At 61.4% G+C, this 21,817-nt stretch overlaps 1 protein-coding gene across 5 annotated transcripts in view; it reads left to right on the top strand.

Annotated features, from left to right (window-relative positions):
• Window positions 1–536: 536 nt before the first annotated feature.
• Window positions 537–21,817, top strand: part of CROCC (ciliary rootlet coiled-coil, rootletin) — a 36,396-nt gene continuing 15,115 nt past the window's right edge. For 4 of the 5 annotated variants that reach the window (XM_029913539.1, XM_026660045.2, XM_029913538.1 and 1 more), the window contains exons 1-19: window positions 537–781; window positions 1,206–1,405; window positions 1,621–1,803; window positions 3,051–3,195; window positions 4,240–4,386; window positions 4,707–4,937; window positions 5,253–5,446; window positions 6,623–6,750; window positions 7,088–7,257; window positions 9,625–9,804; window positions 10,001–10,135; window positions 10,922–11,065; window positions 11,472–11,710; window positions 11,814–11,973; window positions 12,350–12,517; window positions 13,028–13,412; window positions 14,083–14,282; window positions 14,397–14,517; window positions 17,999–18,162. In XM_029913539.1, the coding sequence (XP_029769399.1) occupies window positions 569–781; window positions 1,206–1,405; window positions 1,621–1,803; window positions 3,051–3,195; window positions 4,240–4,386; window positions 4,707–4,937; window positions 5,253–5,446; window positions 6,623–6,750; window positions 7,088–7,257; window positions 9,625–9,804; window positions 10,001–10,135; window positions 10,922–11,065; window positions 11,472–11,710; window positions 11,814–11,973; window positions 12,350–12,517; window positions 13,028–13,412; window positions 14,083–14,282; window positions 14,397–14,517; window positions 17,999–18,162 (3,507 nt within the window). In that variant the 5' untranslated portion in view covers window positions 537–568. Of the gene's footprint in view, window positions 782–1,205; window positions 1,406–1,620; window positions 1,804–2,313; window positions 2,393–3,050; window positions 3,196–4,239; window positions 4,387–4,706; window positions 4,938–5,252; window positions 5,447–6,622; window positions 6,751–7,087; window positions 7,258–9,624; window positions 9,805–10,000; window positions 10,136–10,921; window positions 11,066–11,471; window positions 11,711–11,813; window positions 11,974–12,349; window positions 12,518–13,027; window positions 13,413–14,082; window positions 14,283–14,396; window positions 14,518–17,998; window positions 18,163–21,817 lie in introns of those variants that run through there. The other variant, XM_026660046.1, reaches the window with a different exon arrangement.

Here is a 21,817-nt window from a genome sequence, read left to right as displayed (position 1 = left end):
TGAAAAATCCAGAGGAAAAATCCGGTTCAATTCAAACCAAACCAAAAAGCTCTTCGCATTTTGTTTTGTCCACTCGAAAAACTAAAAAAATAAAAGGTTTTGAATGCACCCAAGACGTTTTGAGTCGACTCAAAATGATTTTTTTTACATTCAGTTTCGGGGCGGGGGTTCCCCTTGTTAAACTGTCGGAACTTTGAAGTTGAAACAAAAAAAGGCAAAACCAAACTTTTCGAAATGGTCGGCAGGAAACGTTCGGACTCTTTTTACATTTTCTTTCTCAACTGAAGCTAGTGGTTGAATTCACCCCGAAGCCGGTGGGGAGCTCTGGGCCCCAAAAGCTATGGATAAAAAAAACAATTGGTTGGAACAATGTTGCCCTGCTCCTGTCGGGCTTTGAGTGATGGCTGCTTCGCCCTCTGGAGGCTGGTGGCCTAGCCCCCGGCTAGCGGTGTGTGTGGCGATGGGAGCCTAGAGACCGGTTTGGCCATCTTGTGCCTGTACCCAGTGGCTCGCCATTGTCTCTCCTCTGCAGGCCGTCCTGTCCGACGCCGACAGCGGCATCCACCTCATGGGCACGGAGCGAACGACGGACGTTTCGGACAGCGACGCCACGGGATTCAGCCTGCGGGGCCTCTCCTCCAGCCTTCGCACCCCGTCCCCGCTCCGGCGCTCCTCCCCCCGGCGCAGCTCCTCGCCCCGGCGCAGCCTCTCGCCGGCCTTCTCCGACTCCACGCTGGCCGTGGTGCACTCCGCCTTGCAGAAGAGGCAGCTGCAGGTGCAGGTGAGGGGACGGGACTTCCCAGAGCACGTGGCCATGGGATTCCTTCATGGCTGGGCACCCAGACGTACTCCTGCTCCCCAGCTCTGCGAGGCTGCGTGGGATGGGGCCATCTGTGGGGTTATAGATCCTGGGGCTGCATTTCTGTGGGGCTGCTGGTGCCCACCAGGGGAGGGGGAAGGGAACAGGGTTGCTCTGCTGATAAAGGAGCCTGACAGAGTAGATGCTGGGCTGGGAACCCCGGGGAGATTTTCGTGCCTTGCAGGGAACAGGATTCTGGGGAGGGTGGGATTCCCATGGGAGATGGTTGTCCATAGGGCGTGGAGTGTGGTCAGCCATGCAGGGAGCCCCGGTGGCAAGGGGTGAACCGGGGTGGGGGGGCAGTGCCGCAGAGGGAGAGGAGCTGACTCCTTGGGGTTTCTGCTAGGACATCCGCGGCAAGTACGAAGCCATCCAGGAGCTGGTGGGCTCCCTGAAGAAGCAGCTGGCGGAGAGAGATCACGAGCGCCGCTCCCTGGAGCAGAAGATCCTGCAGCTGAAGGATGACGTCGACCGCTCCTTGCGGGCCAAGGACGACGCCGTGCGGGATGCCAGCCGCTTCCGCTCCTCGGCTGACCTGCTGGGCAGGTACTTCCATGGGCGCTCCCCCCGTCCCGTCCCCCTGTGCTCCAGCCTGCCCCGGCCGACGGAACGGGCATCACGCGGGCATTTCTGCCCTGCTGGCATCCTGGGAGCAGAGCCGCTCTGAGGCTCTGCACCACAGAGCAAGTGCCCTGGAATGTGGGGAGGGTTGATTTTTGTTCCGCCCCCCCGAAATCTGTCTGTCTGTGCCCGTCTGTCAGTGAGAAGAGCAACCTGGAGCGAAGCCTGCAGGCCCTGCAGCAGCACGTGGAGGCCCTGCGGCAGGAGAGCGAGAGGCTGCAGCTGGCCAACAGCGACCTGCAGCGGCAGCGAGAGCACCTGGAGGACGAGAAGGAGGACATCGCGAAGGACAAGGAGCGGGCGCAGAAGGAGATTGAACGCGGGTTGGTGTCGGGAGAGTGGCCAGCTTGGGGGGGTGTGGGGCAGGCGTGGAGGAAAGACCAAGCTAGACACAGAGGCTCCTCGGTAGCCACCCCCATCCAGTGACCAGCACCCTAGCCCGGTGCTCTGACGTGCCAGGCCTTCCTCCCCTTAGCACCCCAAGGCAAGCCCTGCTAGTGCCCATGCCCAGAATCCCAGCCCTGATCCTGGGGCCCAACTCTCCCTGCCAGCTGAGTCCTTCAGACCCAGGCTGCCTGGCTTCCAGGGGAGATGGAGTTTCTCCATGGGTCACGTGAGCTGAGCTGCTCTAAAAACAACCCCCGTTCGTGGTGTTTTCCCTTCTCTTACTGCGGACACCTGGGCCGAACACTCTCCAGGCGGCGAGGTGGTGCAAAGGGAGGGCACTGAGCGATGAGCAGGGCTGGTAAAAGCAGACGTTCTTGTATAAGGCACCACAAGAGGGCAAACCACTCATTGATCGCCTCCAGAGAGACAAGGCGGGTGAGGTCATCTCTCTTACTGGACCAACGTCTGGTGGCGAAAGAGACAAGCTTTCGAGCCACACGGAGCTTTTCTTCAGATCTGGGAAAGGTACTTGGTGCGTCCCAGCTAAATACAAGGTGGAACAGATTGTTTAGTAGTAGTGAAGAGGAGCTCTGTGGAGCTTGAAAGCTGGTCTCCCTCACCAACAGAAGTTGGTCCAATAAAAGATATCCTCACCCACCTTGTCTTTTCCATATCCTGGGGTTAACACGGCTACAACGCTGCAAATAATCTCATATATAGTGTGTGTTTGTGTGTGTGTTCTAGCTATACCTAGAAAAATGGTCATTTTTTTCAGAGCCATAAAGATTCAGAAATGACTCTGTTCATTTCCTTCAAAATTTCCAAAAACCTCACTTCTGTCCTGAATGTTTTCAGGCAAAAAGAGGCGCGGGGGCTCTGACCTGCCAGGCCTGGAGGTGCGGGGGCTCTGAACCGCCAGGCCCGGAGGTGCCGGGGCTCAGCCTTGGCAAGCCCCAGCCCAAATTAAGCCTTGCCTAGATTCCAAGGGTGGATCATCTAGCCTGACCTCGTGTATAAGACAGGCTGGAGAGTTCCACCCATTGGACTAATTAGCTCCACAAGCTATTCGGAGGCCCTTTGTTGTGCTCCTGCGAGGATAGCCAGTGACAAAGGGTGTTCAAGGTCCCTGGCTGCCGGAACAGTTCGATGGGGGTGTGTGTGAGTGCCTCTCTGTGCCCTGCAGCCACAAACAGTTGGAGCAGCTGGAAGTGAAGAAATCCGGTCTGAAAAAGGAGCTGATGCTTGTTAAGGAGGCTCTGAACAAAGCCACCCTGGAGAAGGAGGTGTCTGAGAATGAGAAGGTGGAGGTGGCGGAGGCTCTTTCCAAGGTAGGGCTTTGCACCACGAGAGGCAGTAGGGGATTGGGGGGAGGGGGCGGGTATTACAGGGGGGCTCAGGAGTAGCTCTTGGGCTGGCTGCTATGAATGCGTCGGATGGATAATGCTGTGGTAGCATCGCTCGTTTTGCCACTTCCAATCCACAGCTCTGATTTCAAGGCAGCTCCCCCAGGAGATCTTGACTAAGGAGGCTCCCCTCTCTAGCGCCTCTCATCCGAGGCCTGCAGACAAAACTGTGCTTCACAACTACCTGATCCGGTGGGCAGGTGCTGCACCCGTTCTAGAGGGGGAGCACGGCCTAGTGGTTACAGCATAGGACCAGGAGGCAGGATTCCTGCGTTCCGTTGCCTGTCACGCTGCCCGCTGTTGGTTTATTGTTTCATGATGCTTCCCCGTCTGTCTGTATCCACCTGCTCGCTCTTGTCTTGCACTTAGATTGTCAGCAATCTGGGGGAGGGAGCTTCTTGTTCTGGGTTTGCAAAGCGCCGAGCACAGCGGGGGCCCGGGCCATGGGGCTCCTAGAGCCTATGGTAATACAAATAATTAGCTAACAACGGATCTGCTGCGGGCTCTTGGGCAGGCCACTGACCTTCTCTGCTTCCTCCTTCAAAGCGGGAGAAGGACCCGTCCCGGCCTCGCAGGTGTCGTAGCCTTGATTCATATTTAGACGGTGCTTGGAGGTCCTTTGAGACGCAGAGGGGCAAAGGGAACTTGCCTGAGGCCACCGAGCGAGTCAGTGGCAGAGCCGGGAATAGCGCCCAGGACGCCGTCCCTGCTGTAACCACTGGAGGGCGCTGCGTTTCTTGCAGCCCGTTTGCTTTATTTTAGGCATGCAGCATTGGGACAGTAGGGGGCTGCCCCAGGGCTGGAGGAGGGGTCCTAGCCCTCAGCTTGGCTAGCGGGATTCACACCCCTGGCTTATCCAGGCTTCTGTCCGCGTCCTTCCCTGCCGGGCGGCTCTCCGCTCCCTGTGGTGCTCTGCGAGAACTCCTCTGCCCAAGTTCCATCTCTCTGCCCCCCGCCCCATGTTCGCAGGCGGAGGCCGGCCGGGCCGAGCTGGAACTGACCACTAGCAAGCTGAAGGCGGAGGAGGCCTCGCTGCGCGACTCGCTGTCCAAGATGAGCTCCCTGAACGAGGGGCTGGCCCAGGATAAAATCGAACTCAACAGGATCATCAGCCAGGTCGGTGCCGCCTTGGGCTTGGCGGTGGGGCTCAGCGCCCCAGCGCCTCCTGGTGGCCCCGGGCTGAGGACATTGACCTTGGCAGGCAGCCTGGGGGGAGACTTGAATCTCTGCTTTTCCAGGGACGCCTCAGTGGGGGACAAGCGCCCTAGCCCAGTCTGTCCTAGACGGAGGGAGGGTCGGCCTGGCCTGTGGCTCCTTCCCACGGGGAGGGATCGAGGGGTTATGGGTGAGGCCCCTGGAGGAGGAGATGGGCAGGGGGTGAACAAGGAGCTGCCCCTGTTTCCAAGGCGGGTGACGGCCTCACTTGCCCCTGGCAGCTGGAGGAGGAGAAGGTGGCCCTGCTGGGGGAGAAGCAGGAGATGGAGCAGGAGAAGACCTCGATCCGCGACGAGCTGGTCCGGCTGGAGCAGGAGAAGCTGGAGCTGGACGCGGAGCGGCAGGGCCTGCAGCACTCCCTGCAGGACGGGGAGCGGAGCCGGGAGAGGCTGGAGCGGGAGCTGCTGGCCCTGCAGAAGGAGAGGGTGCAGCTGCAGGAGCAGCTGGGGCAGGTAAGGGGGTGGGGCGCAGGAGCCGCATGGAGGGGGTGCATGTGGGGCTCTGATGGCTAGATGCTGGCAGTTGTGGGGGTGTTAGGATTTGGGGGTCAAGTTGGGGGTGCTGGGGGAGCAGGCTGGGGGGTGGTGGGGGCCTGGGTGGGGAGCAGGCTGGGAGGCTCTGAGAGCCGGGGAGGCAGGTGGACACAACAGCTGAGATGGGTCCCTCCAAGAGGGGCTGGAGCCTGGCTCCCTCTGGTAGGGGGCTGGGTGCCCAGGGCATGGCCTCCCCTCCAGGCTCAGCTCTGCCTGTTCTCCCCTCCCCGCCAGCTGTCCCGCCAGAGGAACGCGGCCGGCGAGGAGCTGGGGCAGGCGCGGCGGGAGCAGGAGCGGCACAGCGAGGCCCTGCTGCGAGCCACCAGGGAGAAGGAGGGGCTGATGAAGGAGAAGGCCAGCCTGGTGGTGCAGCTGGCGGCGTCGGAGCGGGAGAACAGGGGGCTGGCGGAGGAGATCGCTGGGCTCCGGTAAGGTTCGGGCTGGCCGGGGTCCCTCCTGCGGCTGGGCGCATGGAGCCCCTGTCCTCTCCCTCCCCACGGGTGCTGGGAATGAGGATCCCTCGATGGGCACCCTGCCTTTGGGACCGCCACGTGGAGACGAGGCCCGACTGCTTGGCACCAGTCCAGAAACCGCGGCAACCCCCCTTGGCTAGGTGGGCCCGGAGCAAGGCCGAGGGGCGTGAGCGGGGCCGCAGGGAGGCTGCATCCTTGCTGCTCCAGCTGTGAGGTTCGAGAGAGGCTCCTGGAGCCGCTGGATGCAGACGTGGCGAGCTCCGGGGGCCAGGTGCACAGCGAGCTCTCCCTGAGGCAGCTGCCTGTGTGGGTGTGTGGGAGGGTTACCAGGGAGCAGTGTTTGCAAACAGTTGTGTCAGGTCAGGGAGTGGGGGAGCACGGCGCTTCGTGCCGAATGGCAGCTCTGGGTCTGTAGGAGCAGGTGGAATCTCTCATGTCGCAATCCCCGGGCAGGTCAGTGTCTCCCCCCAGCTCCGGCCTTTCCTGTCCCGTCTCCTCGTTGCCCTCTCTCTGCTCCGTGCACTTCCCAGACCTGGGGTCAGATCTGTGCCGGGGCAACCCTTCACCCCTGGGCCGTACTGCAGCTGCCCCCTGCTCTGCCAGGAGGTGTGAGATCGAGTGGGCACCTTCGCCGCTGCCCTGCGGACGACCCCACACCTGCGCATCTGCAGGGAGCGCCTAGCGGTGCGGGCCTCTCCGGGGGTCCCTGAGGCCTCGCTGCCGGATCTTCCTGACCTCAGGGCAGAGGTTTGCAGAGGGAGCGACTTCCTGGCGCTCTGAAATGCACCACTGTGCCCACGGCAGGAGGGTGCATTGGGGTGGCTTTCCACACCTCCTTGGAGGGGATTTTAAGGGCTGGTTGCCCTCCAACTCAGAGGCCAGCGTGCTGCCATGTGCCAGGACCCACGGCGTGCCTGTTCAGTCCCCAAAGCAACGTGCTTCATGTCTTCGATCATCAGCTCCATGAGGCCGTTTTGTTCCGGCTTTGTCCAGCGCCTAGCACGCCGGGGGCCTGCTCCATGAGTGGGGGTCTTCCTCATCACTTCCTCGGTGGCTTTCTCTCTCTCTCTGCATGAGACCAGGGGCAGGGGCTGGTGATTGGGAGGACTCACTCTGCTCCCTCTTTCCCAGGTCGGAGAAGGAGGCCTTGGAGACCACCCTCTTTGACATCCAGCAGCAACTCGCTCAACTGGACGCCCGGAAGGAGCAACTGGAGGCCGACAGCCAGAGCCTGCTCCTGGCCAAGGAGATGCTGCAGGGTAACCTGAGCCTGGCTGCCCCACCCCCCCATTTCCTTCCGTCCCCCATTCGCCGGGCTCTGGTGGCTGGATTGAGAGGGAGAAGGAGACTGGTCCAGTGGGTAGGAGACAGGACTGGGGGCCCTGAGTTCTAGTCCTGCTTCTGCTGGGGAGAACGACACCCTCCCCCTTTGTAATGCGCTGTGTGGCTGGAAGTCTCTAGGTAAGGGCTGCAAGATGGTCAGGGTCCCCGTCCCTTCCATGCTGCCGAGACTCCCGGACCTCGGGAAGGGCTGTAGTTAGCAGATCTCCCTTCACGCCGTGGATGTTGATCGGCTCCTCCTTGCTCTACCCCCAGTGGAGCTGGCCAGCGTCCGCAAGCAGAGGGAGGTGGATGTGACCCGGCTGGAGAGGGATAAGGAGCTACTGGCTCAGAAGTTGGCTCAGGCGGAGCAGGAGGCCCAGGTGACGCTCAGAAACGAGCAAGCGGCTCACGAGGAGGATGTCGATCGGCTCCAGAGGGAGAAGGTACGGCACGGGGCAGGCCCCGTGTCTGACTCAGACCTGCGCCACGTTACGTACCCCAGCGGCTCAGTCCGATAGGGGAAGGGATCCCAGGGAGTCCATAGCAACATCTCCTTGTCTTCTGTGGCGCCGGCTCAGGCCCTTTGGGATTGACCCTGCAGCGGGAGTGCACAGATCTTTCCTGTGGGTTTCAGGGGGGGAGGCAGTGAGTTTTCCTGAGCACAGGGCTGGAATCCAGGGATCCTGGTTCTGCCGCTGGCCCCCTCGGGCACGCCACGGAGCTGGGCCTGTTTCCCAGCTATGAAAGGGGGTGGATAACGCCCGCACTGCTACGGGCTGGTTCGTTTATATTTCTGATGCATTCAGGAGCTGTCCCAGCGAGTGGCATTGAGCTGGCGCCGCTAGGGAAGTGACTTGGGTGCGTCGCTGGATCTTTTACTGCCTGGGTCACGTAACTCAGGACGATTGGGCAGTTACGGCGAGGGGCGGGCAGGGACTGGAGTAGCAGGAGGGGGCTCGGCGAGTGGAGGAATGGTGGGGTGCTGCAGGTCATGCTTGAAGACATAGGCGCCGACTCCATGGGTGCTCCGGGGCTGGAACACCCACGGGGGAAAATTGGTGGGTGCTTAGCACCCACCGGCAGCTCCCTGCCCCGCCCCCCCCACCCCAGCTCGCCTCCGCCTCCTCCCCTGGGCGCACCGCGTTCCCGCTTTTTCCCCCTGGCTCCCAGCGCTTGTGCCGTGAAAAACAGCTGATTTGCGTGGCGAGTGCTGGGAGGGAGGGGGGAGGAGGGGGAACGCGGCGCGCTCGGGGAAGAGGCGGGGCCGGGGCGGGGATTTGGGGAAGGGGTCCAATAGGGGCAGGGCGGGGGCGGGGAAAGGGTGGAGTCAGGGTGGGGGGGCACCTATGCTTGAAGGGCATCAGCGGAGCTGAGGGGGCGCCCAAGGGTGGACTGGCTGGGGGCTGCGGGTCAGGACTGAGGGGCACCGGCAGAACTGGGGAGGAGCCTAGGCCTAGAATAGCCAGGGGCTGGGAGTCAGATTTAGGGGCTTCGGGAGAGCTTTTTTGGAGGGTGTTGAGCTTCCACAGAATCTGGTCTGGCCATTCCCGTGTCTAGCTGGTGGCGGTTTAGTTCCTGGGAGTGCGAAACAGGCCCCGTGCGACTCCCGCTGACGTCAGCCCGGTTTACCCCAGTGCAGCGCATCTGCGCTGGGGGTTTGCACTGGAGCAGCTGCTCTGGTGCAGGAAAATAACCCCCGTGTGGAGATGTCTCTTGGCTGAACGCCCAGCCCTGCTCCCATCCAGCCCCTAGGAGGAATTTGCTTGTTTGTCCCTAGAGCAGAGCCCCGCCCCAGTCTCCTTAGACTCCTCCCCCCGGTGAAACAGGAGGTGGGCTCTGCACTGCAAAGAGCAGCGGACTGGGTGACTGCAGGACCAGGGGTGGGCCTAGGCGACCAGGTGTCCGGTGTTGGGCCGGAACGCCCGGTCAAAAAGGAATCCCGACGGCTCCAGTTTGTGGTGCTGCAGCAGGGCCGGAAGTAGCCGGCATGTCCGGTTCCTAGCCTTAGGGGCTGCCGGGGGTGGGGGGTGGGGGTCCGTGTGCTGCCCTGCCCTCAGGCACCCCCATCCCCCGTCCCTGCATCCCTCCCCGTCTCACCCCCCCCACGCCTCCATCCCCCGTCCCTGCATCCCTCCCTGTCCCACCCCCTTGCACCTCATCCCCCGTTCCTGCATCCCTCCCCGTCCCACCCCCGCGCCCCCCATCCCCCGACCCTGCATCCCTCCCGTCCCAACCCCCTCGCGCCCCCCATCCCAGCTCTAGCGTCCTGTAACAAATAAAACCTGAACTTAGCATAACACATCTGTCAAAACAAGAAATATGCTTGTTTGGGCCTTGCAGTGAAAATGAGCATGTGAGAGAGGGTGGGGGAGAGCAAGCAACGAAGGGAGGGGGAATGGAGTGAGCAGGGGTGGGGCCTCAGGTGGGGCGGGGCCTCAGGGAAGGGGTGGGGCAGTGGGCGGGGCAAGGGTGGTCAGTTTTCTGGAATTGGAAAGGGCCACAGAGCCTGCCTTCCCTCGGCGGTCTAGGGAGGAGTTAGCATGGGTTTGGGCATCAACTCAACTGGGCAATTTGGTTTGCTGGTTAGTTTCCTTGGGACCCACCGCTCTGAAGACAAAGGCCTCCAGCCCTGGAACTCACCATCAGCTGCGTCAGTATTAGGGCTCACGTGCACCTCCCTAGACTCCCGCCTCCAGCGGGCCGGGTGTTGGCTCTGCCGTCCCCTCCGGGAACGGGGATGGGCTTGCGCCCAAGCCGTGGCTTCGGAGCCTTCACCTAGCGCTCTGGCGTCTGCTGCTTGGTCCGTGCAGGAGACGGTGCGCCTGGAGTTGGAGTCGGAGCGGGGGGAGCTGCTGCACCGGCTGGGCCACGAGCGGGAGGAGTTGCTGGCCCGTTACGAGGCGGAGAAGGAGGAGCTGAGCGAGGAGATCACCGCGCTGCAGCAGGAGCGGGACGAGAGCCTCCTGCAGGCGGAGAACGAGAAGCAGCAGGTAGGGGAGGGGGCGCGGGGGATTGGCACTGCTGCCAGCCCCGTCCTGGGGGAGGCTCCCATTAACTCCAGCTGAGAGCTGGGGCCGGATCCTGGCAGGCGCTCAGCACTCTTAGCCTCAGCAGCCGGCGTGGGGTGGAACGGGGCCGAGAGCACCAGCACCACTTGCCCGCTGAATTTCTCTCCCGGCCATGCAGGCCCTGTCCCTCAAGGAGTCGGAGAAGACCCTCCTGTCGGAGAAGCTGACCAGCGCCCAGCACAGCCTCGCCAGCGTGTCCGTGGAGATGGAGCGGCAGAAGCGAGAGGCCACGAGCCGGCAGGAGCAGGACCGGGTTGGTGTGGGTGCTGTGCGGGCAGCGGGAGGGCGTGAGATCTACCCACGCATCCGAGACGGGTGCTGCTGGTGGTTAGCACTTTCACCGCAGTGTTTGTGGAGGGGGGTGATGATTGCTGCGGCTGAACCGAAGCATAACTCGGGAAGCAAATAACACCCCCGGCTCGCTCCTAGGCAGCGCTTTCCATCAGTCAATCTCAGAGCACTTTGCAAAGCAGCGTTAGCGCTATTTTACACATGGGGAAACTGAGGCACAGAGAGAAGTGACTTTCCCAAGGTCACTGGGCAGGCCAGTGGTAGAGCTGAGAATAGAACCCAGGTCTTCTGAGTCCCAGGAAAGTGCTCTGTCCACTAGGCCACACTGCTTCTTGTTGCCCTACACATCTCCATAGATGCTTAATCAGTATCTGCAGAACCTGTTTCAGGTCCTCTGCTGAGACACTTCAAACCTGAATGGCAGCAATCCCAGTGCACCTAACTCCCGGCCTGCAGCCACCCCCCATGCAGCAATGCCAGTGGACCTAACTCCCGGCCTGCAGCCACCCCCCATGCACTACACAGCCACCAGGTACAGGGAGGGGGCATTCGCCGTGAACAGGGATCAGCTTCTCTTCGGTGCTCCAGGAGGGGAGACGGGCATCTGGCTCCCTACCCCTCCTGCGTCACTGGGCTCAACCTGACTGATTAGCGGATCCTTGGCAGCCGGGTGACCCTGGTAAAGGTGACCCCAGCGAGGCGGGAGCCGGTGCAGGCCAGTAAGGGCTGGGCTGTTCTTTGCCCGCAGAGCACCGTCAACGCCCTGACCTCGGAGCTGAAGAGCTTGCGGGTGCAGTTGGAAGAAACCGTCGCGGCCCACGAGCGGGAGGCCCGGGGGCTGCAGGAGCAGGTCAAGGAGCTGGCCAGGCAGCGGGAATGCACCCTCCGCGAGGTGAGTGCGTTCATGGGGAGGGGGATAGAGGGCTGGGCCCCACCGCCACCCTCCCCCTTCCAGTCGGGGACGGAAGCGGGGGCAGGAGAGCGTCACCGGGGGCAGAAGTGGAGCCAGGAGCTTGCATAAAATGGGGCAGAGTCCCCTGCGCGTGGAGGTGCAGCCCAGAGACTACGAATCCCAGCATGCAGTGCAGTTGGGCCTCTTGGATCTGACCCTCAATGGATCTTATTCAGTGGGGCTTGACAGTGTTGCGCTGCAGATAGCAGGTGGGGCTGCACGTCCCCTCTACAGAGGAGGGTGCTTGGAGATCATGCCAGGGCCGCCTCCTGCAGAGTCCCCAGTCCCCATGTGCGCTGGGGCCGCAGGGATCTGAGGGCGGCCGCTCCCGTCCTCTGCCTCGCAGGTGGAGGAGCTGAAGACCCAGCTGCGCATGGTGGAGGATGCCCGGGACAGCATCCGGCGGGACGTGATCGAGGCCCACCGGAAGGTGCGGGAGAGCCAGGAGGACCACGAGATCCAGAGGAAGGACATCCTGGACCTGCGGCGCAGCCTGAGCGACGAGGCCAAGGAAAAGGAGGCCCTGCAGAGATCCAACCAGGAGCTGCGGGTTGCCATCAAGCGAGCGGAGAGCGACCGCATCAGGTGAGGGGTGGGGGGCGGCCGGCGGCCACCATTGCGGGGGGAGAAGGGGGAGTGGGTTACGTCACTGCGTCCCGCTGGGATCTGACGCCGCCTTGATCCCCAGCCTGAAGCGGGCCAACGAGGAGAAGGAGCAGAAGCTGTCCATCCTGGAGGAGGCGCGGGCGGCCGTGGACAAGGAAGCCGCCGACCTGCGGAGCAGCCTGCAGGAGGTGGAGCGATCGCGGCTGGAGGCCCGCAGGGAGCTGCAGGAGCTGAGGCGACAGGTGTGTGTGTGGGGCGGGGCGCGGGCGGCGAAGCAGGGCTTTGAGCGAGGGGCTAGCGAGGTCGGGGAAGGAGAGGCTCTGCCCAGCTGTCCCCGAGCCCCCGCTGACGAATCGCTGTTGGAGGGGCAGGCGGGTGTGGGCCTCTCAGGGGCCATGCAACCTGCACTGTTGGAGTAGCAGAGTCGGGGCAACAGGGCCAAGCATCTGTAGTTCAGGAGGGGCTGTGGGTGTGTAGGACCCTGCCTCTCCGGCCCTGGGGCGAGTTGCCGTTCCCCTCGCTGGCCCGGAACAGCATCGGTGCCTCCGTTGCGTTGCGCCTCCCCTGTCCACGGGGCGCAGTCATGTGCTTCCCCCGTCCCCCTTCTGGTGCCCCCAGATCAAGATGCTGGACAGCGAGAACACCAAGAAGAACAAGGAGGTGGCAGAGCTGCAGGCCCGGGTGGCACTGGACGAGCAGCGGGAGGAGGAGAATCGGCGGGAATCCTTCGGCCTCAAGCAGAAGATCGTGGAGAGCGAAGCCAGCAGGGAGTCCGCCAGGAAGGAGGTGAGCGTGGGGCTCCTCCCGCCTCCACCCAGGAGTTCTCGCCTGGTCGTTCCTGTTAGCCACCCAGCTCTTGCTCATCACAATGCCGCCGCCAGGGACTGGTCACGGTGTGTACTGCCCACATGGCCTGGGCGTGTGGAGCAGATGCGTCCCTCCAGGGCAACTTGACGGAGGCTCATGGAGGTTAAGGCCAGAAAGGACCATTACGGCGCTGTAGTCTGACGCCTGGTGTAACCCAGGCCAGAGAACCTCCCCAGTAATTCCTGCCTCCAGAACTTCTGGCTGAGCTCGAGCTACCGAGAGATTATCATGCCAGGTGGAACAGGCAAAGAAGGCCAAGGAGGAAGCATGTAAAGTGGAGGAGAGTGGCCCGTAGGGGTGGAGACCATGTCCTTCTGGAGTAGCCACATGGCCAGGAGGACGTGGCTTGCGCGCGGAGGCGGCTGTGCTCTCCCTGGGCTGGCTCTGCCTACCCAGAATGCCTTTCAGCCCTCGCTCTTGCCTCCCCAGCTCCACAACCTGCAGCGGAAGCTGTCGGAGCAGGAGGGCGAGTTCCGGGTGCGGGAGAAGGACCTCCTGGGCAGCCTGGAGGAGGCCCGCGGCAATGAGAAGAAGCTGCTGGACAACGCCCGCAACCTGGAGATCAAGTTGGAGAACGCGCAGGCCGAGGCGGCGGAGCTGAGCCTCCGGCTGAGCGCCGCCGAGGGCCGCGCCCACGGCCTGGAGGCCGAGCTGGCTCGAGTGGAGGGCTTGAAGCGGGACGTGGAGTTCAAGCTCGGGAGCCTGCATTCCGCCCTGAGGCGCACCATGGGCATCAGCCGGGGCGGCCGGGCCCCCAGCCCAGCCATCAGGGGGCGTAGCAGCTCCCCCAAAAGATTCTTCTCCCCTACCAAAGGTAACGGGTCAGGAGAGCCCTCGGGGAGGCCCCTTTCTCTCCTCCCCAAGCCTTGAGGGCTTTGTTGTCTTCAGTGCCCCGCTGTGTGGGAGTGGCATCTGGTGGACTGGAGCCAGGACTCCTGGGTCCTATTCCCGGCCGTCCCACTGCCCTGCCATGGGGCCTTAGTCAAGTCACTGCCCTTGCCTGTTTCCCCATCTTTGCAATGGGGACAGTAGGCCCCTGGTGCCCTAGTGGGGTTGGGAGGATAAATCACTGATGCTTGCCAAGCGCTTGGGGATGCCCAGGTGGAATGGCCTGGAGGAGGGTGGGGTAGAACTGTTGGCCTCTCCGGACCCTGGCTGCGCTGCTCGTCACGCCTGTCCGGTGGCTTCTCCCTCAGCTCCTCCCTGTTCGCTGCCTTGAGCCCTTCAGGGTGGGGTGAGGGGCCCTTTGCTGCCCTGCTGTACTGGAGAGGGTCTTCTCTGGCCAGGCTGCAGCTCCTCTTCCTGCCAGTAGGTGTCCCCCTTCTCCTTGTGGGATCAGAGCCGGGGACTAGGAAAACCCTAATGGGTTTAGCGCTGGATTCCCCATTGTTCCCTGCCTGTTGATTCCCCATCAAGCTAACTCCCGCTCTGCGGCGAGCCCAGCCGGGGCCCACCATCTCTCCCCTGTGCCCGTCTCCCCCTAGGTGACAACGCGTACAGCACCACGGACGGGCGCGGCAGCCCCACCCCACGGGCGGGCAGCCCCAGCTCGCGCCCTCTGTCTCCGGAGCGCGCCCTCTCGCCCGGCCGCAGCGAGCAGTTGGTGGCGGATATCGACCCTGAAGTGGTGCGGGCCGCCCTCCGGGACTTCCTGCAGGAGCTGCGGGAGACGCAGCGCGAGCGGGTACCGGTGGGGGGAGGAAGGGGTTAACTTCTGCCCCCGCTGCTCTGCCCGAAGTGCGAGCGGCACTGGTGGGTCTCCCGACCGCTGACCGCCCCCCTCCTGTCTCGAATCCAGGATGAGCTGCGGGCCCAGCTGGGCAGCGTGACCCGCCAGCTGGCCGAGCTGGAGTCAGAGCAGGACAGCGCCAGCGCCCGAGTGCAGCAGCTGCAGAAGCTAGTGACTGAAAGCGAGGAAGGTGAGGCTGAGCGTGGGGGCGTGCAGAGGGGGCTCTGGGCAATGCTTGCCCCATCTCTAGGGCCTTCTCAAAGCATCGGTGTGCAGATGGATGCATTTTGCCTCACGACCCCTTACCCTAGGTTAGTCTTAATAGCCCCATATTCAAGAGGGGGAAACTGAGGCACAGAGCGGGGAAATGACTTGCCCCAGGCCAGTGGCAGAGTGAGGACCCCTGCTCTTCGAAGCCCCTACTTGCACTGTGTCTTCATGGCAATTTACGTGCCGTTACCAGTGGTGCTCCAGGATTTTTAATTTTTTGCAGTGGTACCTTTTGTTTGTTAACTCGGCGCTTTAATGCTCTGATCCCAGTGGGCTGGGCTACCATGCAGAGATTATACGCAGCTGGCAGGCACGCAGGCTCCGTCCATGGCACCATGCAGCAGGTCCTAGCTCATCTCTCTCGTTGGAAATGCAAGGACCGCCTCCGAGAACAAGGGCAGCATGGTAGGGGGCGGTCGTTAGTGAGTCTCCAGGCCAGGGCTGGTGAGATTTTCACAGAGTCCCCTCTCAGTCAAGCCTGTGTGCGCCGTCTCTCCCATGCAGCTGCACCGTGTCCCTGTGGCGTCTGCATCAAGCACTAGATTGTGGTGCATCGCTGCTTTGTGCTGTTTTAAACAGCTCATTACCTCTCCCTCCCCCCCTCCAGAGGTGGCTGCATTTCAGTGGTGGGTGAAAGGATCCCTCTATACCGTTTTGGGGATCACTTTGAATGAAAGGAACACTAGGAAATACCAGCCCTTGGTTTGAACCACTAGCACCCAGCAGAGCCTGGGCATCGCTTGGTATGGCTGCCCCCTGCCGACGCTTGCGACTGGAGGTTTAATCCTTAACTGCGGATTTCCAGACACTTGGGGTTTTGTGTCTCGGATCTGGCGTTCTGCATTTGGCTGCCCTCGGGCTGGGCTGCTCCCCCCCCAAAGGGACAATCCATTTTCCTCCTTTCTCTAAGTGGCATCGGCTAGGAAAGCTCCGAAGACAGCGATCTCTGCCCAGGCTCCAGAGCCCTGTTCCTACAGCGCAGCATTTCAGGGGGGCTTGGTTATTCCCTGCCCTCTCCCCTTTTGTGGGTGTCATGCTTTCCCCTCCCCCAGGTCTGTGCCCCTCAAGCCTTTCCTCTGAGGTTCAGTGGGAAGGGGGCCATTTTTAAAGCCAGCTGTACAGATCGAGTCATTCTCAAGGTTTATTTTAGCATCGAAAGAAATTCCCTGGTTGAGGGGGAACCACAAGGCGAGGCAAAAACTTTTTTACGTGGGGCTTCGAAACCACTTGATCCTTCTCATTGTTCCATGTAGCGACTAGAGGACTCGACTGAGATCAGGGCTCCATCGCGCTAGGAGCTGTACAGAGGGAGTGGGACTCAGCCCCTTCCCCAAAGGGCTTCCAGTCTAAATAGCCCAGGCAAAGAGCGGGGGGGGGCAGACGGTCAGTATTATTATCCCCCCAGGGATGAGAGGAGCAAGACACATTGTCACAAATCCACAGGCTCTGGGCTACACCCCGGCTTTTGTCTCTTGGAGGACCCCCTCCAGTGTGCCCGTCACCGCCTCCTAGACTGAGCTACGGGGCTCCAGCCCTCCTTGCTTCACGCCGTGAGCTCTGCTCAGCGAGTCCCACTGAGAGAGACTCCTGGGAGGGACGCGTGCGCTCTTTGGGGACGACTGCAGCCCAGCCAGTCTTTGCAGTGGGCTAGTCGGCTGGAACACAGCAGAGGAAGTCCTTAGGTTAGCACTAAAGCATCGTCCATTCTAGTCAAGCCGCAGTTCACCAGCCAAGCTGTAGTGAACTCCATGTTCAGGTTCTGTCTCTCTCTGACTTCCTTGGTCCGAGAGCTCCCAGCCTCTTCCAGAAGTCGGCTCTTTATTCTCTCCCGGTCACGGCTCGGTCTCCAGGCAGGCCCATGCTGGCCGGAGTGTCCAGCCTACTGAGTGTCACTTCATGAGTCATTGGCGCTTGCGTTGTCTCTCTGGACCCATTGTTGATCTGGGTCAGTTTCAGGCAGCTCCTTAACGACTCTATTCATCCCATCCAGACAGGGAGGTGAAACCCACGGCTATGTCTGTCTCTTAGGGCTGGTTTATAAGTGGGAACTTACACTGGCATAGCCACATCTCTCAGGGTGTGAAAAATCCACACCCCTAAGAAACATAGCTAAGAACATAAGAACGGCCAGACTGGGTCAAACCAATGGTCCATCTAGCCCAGTATCCTGTCTTCCGACAGTGGCCAATGCCAGGTGCTTCAGAGGGAATGAACAGAACAGGGCAATCATCAAGTGATCCATCCCCTGTCGTCCACTCCCACTCCCAGCCTTTGGCAAACAGAGGCTAGGGACACTATCTCTGCCCATCCTGGCTAATAGCCATTGATGGACCTATCCTCCATGAACTTATCTAGTTCTTTTTTGAACCCTGTTAGAGTCTTGCCCTTCACTACATCCTGTGGCAAAGAGTTCCACTGGTTGACAGTGTGTTGTCAGCCTAACCCTTGGTGTAGACAGTGCTAGGTGGACAGAAGAATTTTTCCGTCGACCTAGCTACTGCCTCTCAGGGAGGTGGATTACCTGCGCCAACAGGAGAACCCCTCCCATCAGCGTCCATAGTGTCTAAGGGCACATCTGCACTTAAAAGGCTGCATCGGTGCAGTTGCGCCACTGTTGCATCGTTAATCCACCTCTGCGAGAGGCGGTGAAGCTCTCCCGCCGACATAGCGCTGTCTGCCCCAGCGCATGGGTCGGAATAACTACGTCACTCAAGGGTGTGGATTTTTCACCCCCTGAGCAACATACCAAAGTAATTCTGCAGTGCAGACCTGCCCGAAGCAGAAGCGATACAGTGGAGCAGTGGCAGTGGTTTAAGTGTAGACATACTCTTAGTTTTCCCTGAGAGCAGACATAATCCTTCCCCCCCACTCGGTAACCGTGCAAAGTATAGGGCGAAACTGAGGCACACGTAGGATTCATAAAAATATTGCAAAAAATTCCCACTTTGGGCTGGGAACTGAACCCACTTCTCCTGGATCCCAGCCCAGTGCTCTGAGACGTGGCGCAGGCTGTGTGAAGAAGTTGGCTATCGCCTGGTTTAGACGTTGAGACTCCAAAAGGCAGCCCCCACGCGGGTGCTGAAGATGACCCCTTCAGGGACAAGTGTTTATTCAAGCTGCGTAGCAAAACTTAGCTCTGACAGTGAGCGCTTCACATCTTCATTGGTAATGGATTTTTCTCTCCCTCACCCTCTGGGCTAGGCAAGCACTAGCCTCGTTTTACAGCTGGGGAAACTGAGTCTCAGAGGGTTTAAAGAACTCGCCCCAAGGTCTCGCGGTGTGTCAGTGTCAAAGCCAGGATTAGAACCCAGGCGCCCTGTGCCTCCTATTTGCCGCTGGCTTCGGGTGCAAAGTGCCCGCACGCCCCCTCACGGGCTCTGCGCCTGCGTTCTCTGCCCCAGGGAGGCGCAGCGCGGACGGCAAGCTGAGCGGCGCCCAGACCGCCCTCCTGCTGCAGGAGGAGACCCTCCGCCGCAACGACCGGGAGCGCAAGGCATTGATGGACAAGGTGACGGCGCTGGAGCGGAGCCTGCAGTCGGCAGACGGCGACCGGCGAACCACCCAGGTACACGGGGCCGGGGGCAGGTTCTCATGGATCAGGGATAGGAATGGAACCCGAAGGCAAATCCGTAGAGAGGGTGAATGAGGATACCAGGCGAACAAGGCATTTCAGACGGGTTGAAGTGAGCCCTGTGTGCGCTCATTGGTCGGAATTGGGGGGTCAAGGCCATTCGGGGCACCCGGGGGTTAAAGTGAGTGTTGAGGATTAGGATCTCCCTTTGGCATAGGCAGCTCTAGGTTTCTCCCCTCGGGAAGCAGTGACCCATCCACAGGCTGGGTCTCTCTTCCAGCTGCAATGGGCACTGAATACCAGCCTGATCCACCCGCCCCCAGAGTGGGTACTTAGAGGTTCACCCTCGTTCACCCTGGGTGGGCAAGGAGCTGGGTTTTCCCAGCTCAGCCTCCCTTGCGGGCGGCGAACGCCCTGTGCGATGCAGTGGGGATGCCCGGTGCCTGCAGGGCCCCTGTTGGGATCGCCCCTCGGAGACAGTGTCTCCATTGGGACGTTGCTCCACACAGTGGGCCGGCAGGAGGAAACTCCTCAAGGCTGCCGCTGTGCATGGAAAGGCGGGAAGTGGGGGCTGCTAGGAGCCATGATGGGGGCACCCACTGACGGGGTGGTTTGCGTGGTCCGCCTGAGCCTCTAGCACCACACCTGCCCTGCACCCCTCTCGCCAGCCGGGGTGGTGGGTATCTATTGAAAATGAGAATGCCCCCCAGCCCCGGCGGCCGCCGCTCGCGTCCTAGTGTCGTTCTGAGCTCGGGATATTGAGTAGGAGCCAGTCCTGCACTCAGCCAGCGGGCTGGGGGAAAGGGCTACGCTACAATCTTACGTCGACCTGTGCAATTACTGCGGTGGCCGATGGCCACACTGTCAGTGGTGCGCGTCCTCACCACAGCGCTCCCCCCACTGAAGAGGGGCAGTGTGGGGAGCCCACGCAGCTCCCTGCCGGGAGCCCAGCTGCCCCCTGGACTTCTCACCAGCTGGGAGCGGGAGAAAGCTGCCCGGGGCTTCTTGCCGCCGGTGGGGAGATCCAGGCCTGGAGTCCAGTTGACTGCCGTGCTCCCGGTGGGGAGCCAAGAGCCGGGGGGGGGAGCATGGCTGGAGTGTGGACACTAGTAAGCTGCTTCGCGTTGACCTAACTGGGGAGTGGAGACCAGGCCTTAGACTTGATGGGGCTGGGGCAGGCCCCCCTCTCTGCGAGGTTTGTGTGGGATAGAGTGTGGCTCGAGGTTCAGATCCACTCGGAAGTGGCTTCATTTTACATGCTAATGTGACTGGGATCTGCCTGCCTGACCTCTGATTTACCTTCCCGTAGCACCCGTGAAGATCAGGGCCCCATTGCACTGGGCGTGTGTGTCTGTACATAGGCACTCACACACACGGACTGACACATACATGGACATGGGCACACGTGTACACACACGGACACACACATGGACACGGACACACTTACATACCGACATGGACACGCTCACAACACCGACACGGACACAAACACACATGGATACGGACACACCTGTACACACACATGGACAAGGACACACTTACATACCGACATGGACACGGACACACACATACATGGACATGGACACACCTGTACACACACATGGACACGGACACACGGACAAACACATACATGGACATGGACATACACCTGTGTACACTCAGACATGGACACACTCACACACCGACACGGACACACTCACACACATGGACACTTGCACACACACTCACACTCACTCCTTGTCCCCAAATCTTTTACAGGCAGAATAGACCAGACGGACATAGGGGGAGAAGGGAAGTGACTTGACCAAGATCCCCCAGCAGGCTAGTGGCAGAGCTGAGATCAGACCCATGTTTTCCGAGTCCCAATCCGGTACCCTGTCCCCTAGACAAAGCTGCCTGCCCCTGATCTGTCGGGCGGTGGGGCTCCGTGCCCATTGCAGGCGCTGGGAGAGAGATGCAGCGGGGTATTGGATCTGCAGAGCTGCACTGGGCAACAGGCAGGGCACGATGGGTGAGACTCCTCCAGTAACTCCCTGCCCCCAGGCTGGCACTGGGGCTAAATCCAGGGGGCCGGAGGGGAGTCTGCTCCATCCCCTGCCTGCAGCGGGCGTGCACCTTCACTGTGCCTTGTGGGGCTGGCTCCTGGCAGCGTGCGGGCCGCTCTGCCTGGTGGAACTCTTTGCTCACGGTCCCAGGGGGTGCCCCGTGTCTGGGCTGTGTGTGTTATGTCTGCCGGGTTTGGAGGCCAGCCAGCCCTTTGGATTAAGGAACAAAGCTGGGAGGCTGCCAGTCTGGCAGGGCCTGGGTCTGCCGGCTCAGATGGAGGCCAAAGACCGCGTTCTGCTGAGCGTGCAGCTTGGGAGGGCTGGGAAGGGGAGGAACAGTCTTTCTTGCAGGGGTCTCGGCCCCAGCCGCTCTCCCTGCATTCTGCCCTTGCAAAGCAGGAGGCAAACTTGCTGCATCTTTGTCTCTTAGGAGAACTTTCCGAGCCTGGGGACTCAAAGGGGAGAGGGCTGTGGGCACAGGGGAAGGCCAGGCAGATGGGTACCGCCGAGAGCCTCGCTGGCAAGGCTAGGGCGGGCAGTGCCCTGCTTAGCGCACAGCGAGGGGCCTTCCTCTGCTGGGGTCCGTCTGCCGAGCTCGCTTTTTTGTGCATGTTTCCTCCCCGGTCAGCGAGGGGGGATTGATTTGTGCCTTTAAAGCTGGGTTAGGGCTGGACCTGTGGTCTGGGGAGACTACAGCGCCCAGCATGCAATGCGGCTTGCTCTGGCCGGCCTTGTTGCAGTGCATGCTGGATCCTGTGTTGTCTACTACCCCCTCTGCACCCTGCCCTAGAGCCCGGAATTAACCCCTGCCTGACCCTGGAGCCCAAGGAGAGTTCACCTCGCCCCGTCTTGCTAAGAGGGTTGCTGTGATCTTCCAGCTCCGGGGAGCTCTGAGCTGACTCTGGGGAGGAGGCCGGCGGGTTGGTGGCAGCGGTGCTGTCGCTGATGCACTGCTCTCCTGGGGACAGAGAGGTGTCTGTCCGCTGCATCGCTTCCCCATCCTGGCCTCTGGCGCAAGCGGGACTGTCACTTGGCGAGGAGGCCGGGCAGCAGAGCAGAGCGCTGACTATTGCTGTTTATTATTTGTATTGCGGTGGAATCTAGGAGCCCCAGTCCCGGACTAGGACACCCTTGTGCAAGGTGCTGTACAATCTATCCCTGCCCCAAAGAGCTTAGTTCCTAGGGGGCCCCCCTATCCCTTGAGAGCCCTTTGGCCCTAGGCTGCTGCGTCTTCCAGGCTTTGGGCTCACAAAGGCCAGTGCTGAGCCCTGGCCGCTCATCGCAGATTCCTGCTGGCCCCTGCCGGGCCGAGCGCTGACCTGCCAGGCTGTGGCTGCCAGCCCCCCTCAGCCCTGGCTTGCAGCACCTGGCTCTCTCCTATCCCCTCCACGATAGCAGGGGAAGCCAGCCCCACTGCGGTTCGTTAGCCTCTGCTCCCCGCCGTCCGCCGGGATGCAGGGTGACGGCAGGACGTGGGAGCCCACAGACTCTCTGGCCGAGCGCTGAGCAGCAGCTGAGCCAAGCCAGGGCTTCCTGTGTGGCGCTGGAGCTGTATTGAATTCCTGCCTTATTGTAACCAGCCTCCTGCCTGCCTGGAATGGGAG

The sequence above is a fragment of the Terrapene carolina genome, unplaced genomic scaffold (genome assembly GCF_002925995.2).
Source record: "Terrapene carolina triunguis isolate 2854851 unplaced genomic scaffold, T_m_triunguis-2.0 Scaffold714, whole genome shotgun sequence".
In the NCBI taxonomy this organism is placed as follows: Eukaryota; Metazoa; Chordata; order Testudines; family Emydidae; genus Terrapene; species Terrapene triunguis.
Note: the sequence above shows the minus strand (reverse complement) of the source record. Positions and strands in the feature narration are given on the sequence as shown.